Source organism: Cajanus cajan, chromosome 9 (genome assembly GCF_000230855.2).
Source record: "Cajanus cajan strain Asha chromosome 9, NIPB_CcT2T_4, whole genome shotgun sequence".
Lineage (NCBI taxonomy): Eukaryota > Viridiplantae > Streptophyta > Magnoliopsida > Fabales > Fabaceae > Cajanus > Cajanus cajan.
Window position 1 is genome coordinate 23,596,291 of NC_138525.1, and position 10,578 is coordinate 23,606,868.

General features: G+C 33.6%; 1 protein-coding gene across 1 annotated transcript; it reads left to right on the forward strand.

The window, feature by feature from the left end:
• Positions 1-5,029: 5,029 nt before the first annotated feature.
• Positions 5,030-10,565, forward strand: LOC109815340 (Hyp O-arabinosyltransferase-like protein). Its single transcript, XM_020380049.3, has 8 exons — positions 5,030-5,620; positions 6,858-6,925; positions 7,023-7,224; positions 7,307-7,404; positions 7,501-7,570; positions 8,213-8,284; positions 8,407-8,520; positions 10,258-10,565. Exons 1-8 carry the CDS (start codon positions 5,222-5,224, stop codon positions 10,315-10,317), a joined length of 1,083 nt encoding a protein of 360 aa, XP_020235638.1. The 5' UTR covers positions 5,030-5,221; the 3' UTR covers positions 10,318-10,565.
• The last annotated feature ends 13 nt before the right edge of the window (positions 10,566-10,578 follow it).

Below are 10,578 nucleotides of genomic sequence, written 5' to 3' on the forward strand. Positions count from 1 at the left end.
AACATAAGATAAATCTGGTCTTTCTGAGTGAATTTGAGGTTGTTTCAGAGCTTAGGGAGTTGAAATACTTCAAGGAATAAGATATTTGAGGTGAATAGGTGCTAAGGGTGAAATTTGGAAATTTTGAAAAATGGCTATATATAGGGACTTAGGACCGGAGGATTTCATTTGTCAGACAGAGACAGTTTTTAGAGAGAGAAAGTAGAGAGAGAAAGGCTCTGGTCCGGAGGGAAGCTGAGGACATATTTGGGAAGCTTATCAAGCCAGGATCAATCTTCACAACTGGAGTTTCAGGAGATTTGGCCTCTAAAGCCTTGAAAATTGAGATTGAAGTTTGAATTGGGAATTTGGGGGTTTGTCCAAATCTTGCATTTCTGAAGTTTCTGAGGTAAGGGTAGTACTTATAAGACTTAATCTAGTATGTATGGGTTTGAAATATCATATTAATTTCATGATTTAAGCTTGATTAAGGATGGATTGAGGAAAAAGGGGTTTGATAGGGTTTTCATGATTTCTTCATGATTTGCATTAATTAATGGTTAAAACTTGATTTTATTGCTTAAAATGTTGTTTCTGGATATTGTTTATGCTTTATAATGGTTCAATTTCGTGTAATTTGGATTGGATTCATGAATTGGAAGGAATTTTGATGATTTTCAAGTTTTCTGTCGTGAAAGTTACTATTCACATGAATAGTACTATTCATATGAATTCCGTCTGATTGCATAATTTACTATTCATTCAATTTACTATTCATTCAATTTGAATTTACTATTCATTCAATTTGAGTTTACTATTCAGTCACGAATTGATTTCAGAAATTACTGTTCATGTGCATAGTACTATTACTATTCACATGAATAGTACTTTTCATGAGTATTTTGATTTTGTCATGAAAGTTGTAGCCTTAGATGTTAGCTTTCTAATGGCATTGGAATCACCCAAAAAGGAGGTCTAGAACTCTAGATATGATTGTTCTAGTGAATGATTTGGCATGGTTATGGAAAAGTTGTATGTAATTATGAAATATGCTATGTGCATGTTGTTTGGAAAAGCTAATAGAACTCAGAGGAGTAAGGTTATGGTATGGAAGATCTCTTGGTGAGATCAGGATATAATCTTTGGAAAACTATAAAATTTGTGAATCCCATGGTGAGGATTCCAATAAGGAACTTTTCCAAGGATTATATAATAAACCACTTCAGATGTTAGGTGGATTCTGAAGTACTCCTCTAAGTATTCTATTTGCTACCGGTATGAGGGCAAGGCCGAGTCATACCGATGGATGAAGTGGCCATGATCACCAGGGTTACGTGACGACGTAATTCCAGCTGTATATTTCCATGAGAGGTCAGGTGTGATTCCTGGGTTGCTGATATGTTTCAGCGTGCGTGTCAACACTTGGTGGATGGTGTTGAGGCCAACATTGTGAGGATATGTTGGTGTGAGATCATGGAATAATTATACAGTGGTGTGACTTTGTTTCTGGATGTGGAAATATGTATACAAATGGTGTGGATTGTATGCATTGGATTTTAGATTTGATTTATATTTGGCATGGAAATAATTATTTATAAGGTTTATTTCCTTGGTGCGGATATATATATATATATTAGGGATAAATATCTGTTTAATGATATTTCATTTTATCGTACTATGGTTGGTTTATATGTGTTAACCCTTATATTTCCATGTGGTTTGGACTGTGATGATCTCACTTTGTGGGGGAGCAGATCAGGTGTGAGGCTTTGGGATAGCAAGAAGTCTTTGGTAGCTGCTTTGAGAAGTAGCTAGGTTTAGAGCTTGACCAGCACCTAGGGTGTCTTATATGATGTTATTATGGGATTACTGTATAATTTTACTAAGACTGACTCTGATATAATTATGTTTGATATTATGAAGACAAATTTTTACACTCTAGCGTAGCTGGCTTTTGCTCTATTTTCTATATTATATATCATTTTATTTTAGTTGGTTTTGATGTGACGGCCTAGGGTGGGTCGTTACAATTTGAACGGCTCAGCCCTTCAGATTACTTCATGGTGAAGAATTCTTCAAACCGCTCAGCCGTTTCAAGGCGCTGAGCGGATTCTTCTCTTTCTTGCCTACTCTGTTTTAATTCTAGCACTTATAAAAGGGCAGAGGAGAGAGAAAAAGGGGCATCACAAGCTGTAAGAAGTGAAGAACAAAGAGGAACGAGGAAACAGAGCACTTTGGAGCTCGTGGGGACGCGATTCTTCAGAGGATCTCTTTCTTCTACCTTTCATCTTGTTGTTTTGTAATTTCTTGTACCATGGAGAGCTAAAGCTTTAGGTTTGGGATTAATGTAGTCATCAAACTCCTGTGTATTCCTCTTTGATTTATATATATATCTCATCTATTACTCAATGTCAGTGATTTGTATTCTGTTCTTAATGCTTTGATAAACTGATCATTTATCTTTGATCTTAGATTTAGAATTTGGTTGGAAAACGTTTTTTGAATCTAGACTTGAGACAAATCACCTATTAGTTTTGAGAGCCAGGGATGGTCTTGAAATTAATAGTTGCAACAAGTTCTGATTCTTAATGCGGGATATTGAACTAAATGAAGTGAGGAATCATTCATTGAGTTAAATATCTCAGAATTTCTTATGCCAAGGGATTGGGTTTGAATGAAAATAGAGAACTCAATGGCAATGAGTAATGGAATTATTTGATAGAATCATTAGGAATACATAGGAGGGAGATTGATGATTTTAATCTCAAACTGTTTCTCATATCTGTTTTATTAAATCTAATCTTTTGGTTACTTAAGTTTGCATTATCATTCACATCAAATTTGACCATGTGTAATTACTCAAGTTTTAAATTTACAAGTATCAATTAGTATAATAGAAATCATAGATTACTTCACAAGTCCCTGAGGATTCGACAACCTTTTAATTATACTACAGAGACTTGGGTGCGCTTGCCTATAAATCCAACACTCAAAATAGCCAATAACTTAGAATAAGTAGAATTCCCCTCCGAAGCTCAACCCGGAACTTCAATCCTCCCAAAGCAAGCTTCCTAATATGAATTTCAAGAAAAGACAGAAGGCATTAGTGATCTAGAAGAGAAAAGGAATCATATAGAGAAATTTAGGAGAGAAAGGAGCTCATAGACCCAGAGTCCTTCTCTCTAAAACTTCTCTCTAAAAACTTCACTTTCTCCTCAACCACCAACCCCTATTTATAGAAGTTCAGGAGTGGCCAGAACGACTTGTTCCGAATCCAGAATGGCCCGTTCTGCACTCCCTCAACACGTACAAAAATCACATGCAGAACGGCCCATTCTGAAATCAAAACGGCCTGTTCTGGGACTCATCCAGAACGGCCCGTTCTCCATCCAGAACGGCCCGTACTCCCCTCGGAACGGCCCGTTCTCCCTCCAGAACGGCCCGTTCTCAGCTACGTTTTATAGGTCAATTTAGTAGCTTAGAATGGCTTGTTCTAGACTATTGAATCACCCATACTGGGCTTTTGGGTCTTCTGAAATAATTTGCTACGTTACAAGAAGTGTGTCAATCCATAGTACTTTAGCAATTGCTTGAGCCAAACTCCTATATTTAGCCTCAATGCTTGATCTGAAAACTACAAGTTATTTATTTGACCACCACAAAATTAAATCAGGTCCAAGAAAGATAGTTGCACCAAATGTTGACCTTTTGTCATCGAGGTCAACAACCTAATAAGCATCACAAAATGCGCGAAGCTAAAATGTTTGATGAATTCCAGCTACCTTGAGGTGTAGACCATGACACAGTGTACCTTTAAGGTACCTTAAAATCCTTTTTATTGCATTCCAATGACTTCCAAGAGGATGGGCCATGAATTGTCAGACCTTATTGATAGCAAAGCTTATTACATGTCTAGTTATTATAGCATATTGAAGTGCTCCAACAACTGACTTGTAAAAGGTAGAATCATTCAACATATTAGATCCATGCTTAGATAACTTGCAAGTGGAGACCATAGGGGTTGAAATAGGTTTGACTTCAAGCATGTTAGTTTTTTGTAGAAGATCATAGATGTATTTACTCTATGTGAGGAGAATGGAACCATTCTACTGGCGTGTAATCTTTATTCCCAAAAAATACTTCAACTTGCCAAGATGCTTTATAGAAAATATAACATTAAGTTGATGAATAAGTTGTTGAGTAAACTGAGAGGAACTACCTATGATGATAATATCTAACCAAATGCAAGCATACTACAAAGACACCTACTTAGATATCATACTATTACTAATGTTGGTCTCATGTTTATTTTTTAGGTCATTAGTTATGGACCTGTTTGTCATTTTTTTCTAAGTGTCTTGATTCTTTCCTTTTGAAGGACTATGATTATTTGATCGTCAGGCATATTTCTCTCTATATCCTCCTTTTAGAACATCTTTGAAGTAGAAGCTGAATGAAGTTTTGAATTATTCAATAGATTTTCTTATTTCTCTTTTTGTCTAATGTTTGTATCTAACACATGTTTATCTAATGTGACATTTTTATAATTTGTCATGTATCACACATTGACCAAATTAATTTTAAAAACTATAAACTTGGTTAGTTTGTCACATATTGTTAAATCCACCAAATTAATTTGATAAGTTGACAAAAAAAATTAACTTGTTATAACATCTAATAACTAACTTAACACTTTTTTTTGTTTGACAAAATGTTACTTTTTGTGAAAAAAAAAAAGTACTTTAACCTTACTATTATTTCAAAATATTTATTAACAATATTTAAAAGCAATAGATAAAATTTTTTTGGGCAGGTGGAGTAGTCTTTACAAGAAAAATGGTTTAGCTTCCTAAAAAATAAAAATAAAAATAAAAACAAAAAAAAATCAATGCATAATAATTAATGCAAGTGGAAAACATTTTTGAAAGAGATCTCGCCTTCGATGGCGATGGCTGACCCTACTCACTTTGCCAACAACATCATAATCTAAAAAAAAAGAGAAAAAAGTATAAATCAGTGGCATTTTCTTATTATTGTTATTGTTGATAAAAAGAAGAAAAAGAAAATAGAGACGACTTTTTGGAGTTTCAATATCACCAACTGGACACAGGAGAGAATTAGTAATAGCATGACTAAGCCGCCTCTATTGTCAAATCCAATCACTCTCGAATTTCTATAAACCAAGATCCTCCTTTTTTCTGCTTCTGCTTCTGCAGATTAGAGAAGACGCAAGAAAATCAAAATGGGGTGTGGCAATTTGTTCTTCACGATTCTGATAACCTTCTCAGTGGCCCTGATAACATACAACATCATCATCTCAGCGAATGCCCCTCTGAAGCAAGACTTTCCAGGGCCTTCTCGCCCTTCAATTAAGGTGGATCCCCTCATCAAGATGCCACTCCACAGATCATCATCTTCTGAGGCCAAGAAGAGGCTTTTCCACACTGCGGTCACTGCCTCTGACTCTGTCTACAACACGTGGCAGTGCAGAGTAATGTACTTTTGGTACAACAAGTTCAAGGATGGGCCTGATTCTGGGATGGGTGGCTTCACTCGGATCCTTCACTCTGGGAAGCCTGACCAGTTCATGGATGAGATCCCCACCTTTGTTGCTCAGCCTCTGCCTGCTGGCATGGATCAGGTTTTGCTTCTCAATTCTCTTCTTTCTTCCACCATTCTGTTTTGTGGGTTGTGTTTCAGTGTTTCTCTACTACCACTGTGGATGTGATTGTTCACAAGTTGGAAAAAAGAGCAAATTTTGATATGGGGGGCTTCAGTTTCTGAGTGATTTGTGTAAATGTACTATTCTTGGGGGGAGGCGGGGGGTGTCTCACAATGTAAAAAGTTTTAGACTCTCATGTCTTATCCAATCCAACACATGTGAATGTTTGTATGTTGACTTTTTTTTTTTTGGTATTAATTGTTATGAAAGTCATGTGTATTGTTATAATTGATTGAGAAATTTATCAAAATTAAAATCAAGTGGTTTTTTGTTCATACGGGTGCTTGAATTTCTGAATGATTGCACTTATATTCTTTGTTGGAGATCTCATGATGTTGACTAGTGATATAGTCCGAATATTGTACATAAATAGGGGATAATCCTCAACCCATAAACATGAACTAGCTTTTGAAGTTGAGTTAGCCCCAAACTTAAACTGTAAGATAGTATCAAAGTTTATACTAGTAGTTATTATAGGGTTTATTGAGTTAGCTATTATTGAACCGCCCATGGATGTCAAGAGACTTGTAAATCTTATTGCAAAGTTTTGGACAATCCTCAAATTACAAATCAGTTTTGTAAAATTTAGTCCTTAAGTCCAAATTCGAAGATAGTATAAGATCCTATTCTAGACCCATTATTGGTGCTCCTGATTAGCCACGCTCTAAGATGGTAGCCTTGGTCACCGGGGGAGTATTGGAAAGCTTGGATAATTCTTGTATTATAAATTGATTTTATAGGGTTAAGTTAGACTTTAAGTCCAAATTATAAGAAATCTCATGCTTGAGATATCCGATATTCAGCATTAGGGAGGTCTAGTGGAGATCTGAGGACTGATATGCTCAAAATAGAATATATAAGAGACAATGTTTACCTAAGAACTAGGTTTTGTTGTTGAGTTAGGCCCAAATCAAATTATAAGATTCTTGGAGGGCAAAATAATGTTTGTTGGAAATTTAAGCATGTTTGTTTCAGATTTAAAATATGAAATGCTAGTTCCTATCATAAATGGGTTGAATAAATTAATAATGTAAGGAATAAAATCAATTTAAGTCAATGACTAGACATATAAGCAAAGTAAGGTACATCTTTAGGGATCAAAATCTATAGTTCATTCCTTATTCTTGTGGATTTACTCATCTCTACTCTATGACAGGGTTACATTGTCCTTAATAGACCATGGGCATTTGTACAGTGGCTTCAACAAGCAGATATCAAAGAAGAGTATGAGCTGTTTAACCTTAAATTTCTATATTCAAGTCTAGAATCATTTTCTCTCCCTCTTGGGATTTTGTTGACTTTTTTTAGTACTGTATATCAGTTACATATTGATGGCAGAGCCAGATCATATAATTGTCAAACCTATACCCAACTTAGCCAGAGATGGGCTAGGAGCTGCATTCCCTTTCTTTTATATTGAGCCTAAGAAGTATGAAACAGTGCTAAGGAAGTATTTCCCCGAGGAGAAGGGACCAATAACCAATATTGATCCAATTGGGAATTCACCTGTTATTGTTGGGAAGGTATCTGTCAATTAGTTTTCTGTGACAATCATAAGTACTCTTGATTTTGGGGCACTTTTTTAATTGTGTGGAGGAATGTTAGGAATCACTTAAGAAGATTGCTCCCACTTGGATGAATGTTTCCCTGGCAATGAAGAAAGATCCTGAAACCGATAAAGCTTTTGGATGGGTGCTTGAAATGTAATTTTATTGCTTTCCTTCTCTCATCCATATAATCCTTTATTAACGTTACAACAACTTGACTTTTTATGTTGTTTTTTTGTATCATTGGTTTAGGTATGCTTATGCTGTTGCATCTGCTCTTCATGGTGTTGGAAACATATTATACAAGGACTTCATGATTCAGGTTCAATAAGGTTCTCTTTTGTATTTTTTTTTTCTACTGTCCAGTATGAATAAGGTTCTCATATGCTAATATGTGATACTGTTACTCTTTAAGCTTAGAACAATATATAATATAAGAAATAGTATATTTTAGGATGTTCAGTAATGTGATACACTGAATCCCAATTAAAACAGTAGTCTTGTGCAGCCATTTAAATGAGCACTGATATCTGATAGGAATCAATCTAGATAAAAATTTCAATAAGCATTTATAAACTTAAGAGGCTAATCAAGGTTTTACAATTAAAAAGTTTTTATGAGCTAGAGGCTTATTCAAACTTGCCTTATTGAAGTTTGTTTATCCAAATCATATTTAAATAAAGAAACAATAAATTCTATGATGTCTACTTTTGAAATAAAATAAAATAAAAATTGTCCTATATAAACGTAAAACTGTTTGCATGCTTCGTTCTTGTTAATGTCTATAACACACTATGGAAATTACATTGAATAGTGCGACAATAATGCTGTATTCATTTTCCGTTTTCATTACAATTTGAAGGCTCTGGTCTAATACTTCGTTGCTTTTCATTTTTTAACATTACACTACATCTATGTAAAAGACACATTACTGAAATTTGTTTGTGTTTTTTATGCGTGTCAGCCTCCATGGGACAAAGAAATTGGCAAGACATACATAATTCACTACACTTATGGTTGTGACTATTCAATGAAGGTACTGTACTGTGCTTAAATTAAGCTTCTACACATTTTTATTCTGATGTTTTCATTGAAGAAAGGAAAAAGATGAAAAGAAGGAAAACTGATTTTACTCAATGCATGATGTAATGTATTTAGGGTGAGCTAACCTATGGAAAGATTGGAGAATGGAGGTTTGATAAAAGATCTTATGATAAAGTTGCTCCTCCAAAAAATCTGACATTGCCGCCACCCGGTGTTCCAGAAAGTGTGGTATGTTTTCACTTCTCACTGTACTATATTATTTGCTTTTTCTTTATATAGTTCTTGCCTTCTTGCCTTTCGGTAAATATTTTGGTAGACTTTTTATAAATGTGGGGTACTTTTCAAAACTACTTAGTGAAGAGTGGATGCTTTTCAACAAATTTTCACTTTTGGTCATCAACAGGGTGTCGTTGGTCACTCTTGTCACGTAATTAACTTATTTTTAGATTTTTTTAACCAAAAAATTGGCTGTAGCGTGTCAGGTGGTGTTAATATGAAAGTTGTTAGTACAAAACTTAAGTTTCAAGTGTGATTAATGTTATTTTCAATCAAAGTTAAAATTTTATTTTAATAATATATATAAATATATTTTTAATAACATTTACATTAACTATAATTATATAATAAACTAAAATTTTAATTCTAAACAAAGAACAATTCTAACTATGTCCAAGTTTTATCCAAGTTGTTATATGTAACATTATTATCGTGGCTATACGCTACAGTCATTTCTATGTCGAGCCCATGTATCACTGCAGCCTATTAACATAATATTTTTTTAAGACACCTATTTTTTATTGGAGAAAGGGGCTGTTTAAGTTGCCACTATAGGCACCAGCGGCACTTTTTTTTAGTTTTAATTTTTTTAGATTTTATTGTCAATATTTTTATATTAATTCATTATTTTATTATGACTTAAATATGTTTTTAGTCTCTCAAATTTAGGGTAAATATATTTTTGGTCTCTTAAATTTAAAATTGTTATTTTTAGTCCCTGTAATTTTAAAAAATCTTATTTTAGTCCTTATATTCAAATTTTGTTAAGAAATTTATCAAATATTATTGCATAAAATTTATCTATTGATGTCTCTATTAATGAAAATATCATATTAAATTCGGATGATATTGCATAACTGTCTTAATTAGTCACTTTCAAAAATGTTATTGGTGACCTAAGAGACTAAAATAAGATTTTTAAAAATTACAGGGACTAAAAATAATCATTTTAAATTTGAAGGACTAAAAATAAATTTATCTTAAATTTGAGGGACTAAAATTATATTTAAGCCTTTTATTATTTAAATTTTGTATTTGAATGTCACTGATGCACACTGCGACAAAATAGCAACAATTTTTTAATTTTAATTATTTTAAAAGTGTGATTCTTTAATCATTTAAAAAGAAAAGTGACATTTAGATAAATAAAAAATTTTGAATAATAAAATAATATAAAGTGTGCATTAGTGACATTCAGATTAAAATAAATAAATAATAAAATAATATAAAAATATTAAATAATTAAATTTAAAAGAAAAACATATCGCTACTAGGAGCGATTTTTTATTTTTAATGTCACCGGTGCCTTTGGGTTTGGGAGCACCTCTACCACCCCTCTACCCAATAAAGAATAGGTGTGAGCGTGTCACAACCCCATGGCATTATTAAAAAATATTTTAATAGATTATAGCATCGATGTAAAAATTGCTTCAACTTATAGGGACTAATAGTGTCAATTTTTTATTAAAAAAATTCTAAAATAAAAAACAATTACATGATCTCGTTAACAATTAGTTTTGAAAATTGTCTCACATCTATCAAAAAACTTATGTACACGGGTTGATCGTACCTTTCAGTAGGTTTCCGAGTTTAGAAGAGTCACCTCTGGAGAACTTTCTCCCAACATTATTTGGACCAAGATTTTCAAATTCTAGATGCACACCTTAACAATTCATTTAACATTTACAGGTGACTCTCGTAAAAATGGTGAATGAGGCTACAGCAAGTATTCCAAATTGGTGGTCATAGGAGCTCTAAAAGTGGTTACAAATCGTTGGAGAATACCTTGAAGTTGAACCTATGGCCATTTCACATGGTGGAAGGAAATTAATTGTACACGTCACTGCTTTGTATTTATCTAATTCTTCGTATATAGTTGTGGCTTGCACGTGAGACAAACCTGTGGTGTGTCACGGGTGCTTTGACAGAATGCTTGCGTTCAGCTGCTGCTATTATATGATTTCTTATTAAAACTTCATTCACCTTAATTTCATTAATCCTGAAGGCATT

Coding starts and splice junctions, on each gene's coding strand:
- LOC109815340 (XM_020380049.3), top strand. CDS start 5,222: ATGGGGTGTGGCAATTTGTTCTTCACGATTCTGATAACCTTCTCAGTG. Junction 7,571..8,212: donor ACAAGGACTTCATGATTCAG/GTTCAATAAGGT, acceptor TATGCGTGTCAG/CCTCCATGGGACAAAGAAAT. Junction 8,521..10,257: donor CCGGTGTTCCAGAAAGTGTG/GTATGTTTTCAC, acceptor TAACATTTACAG/GTGACTCTCGTAAAAATGGT.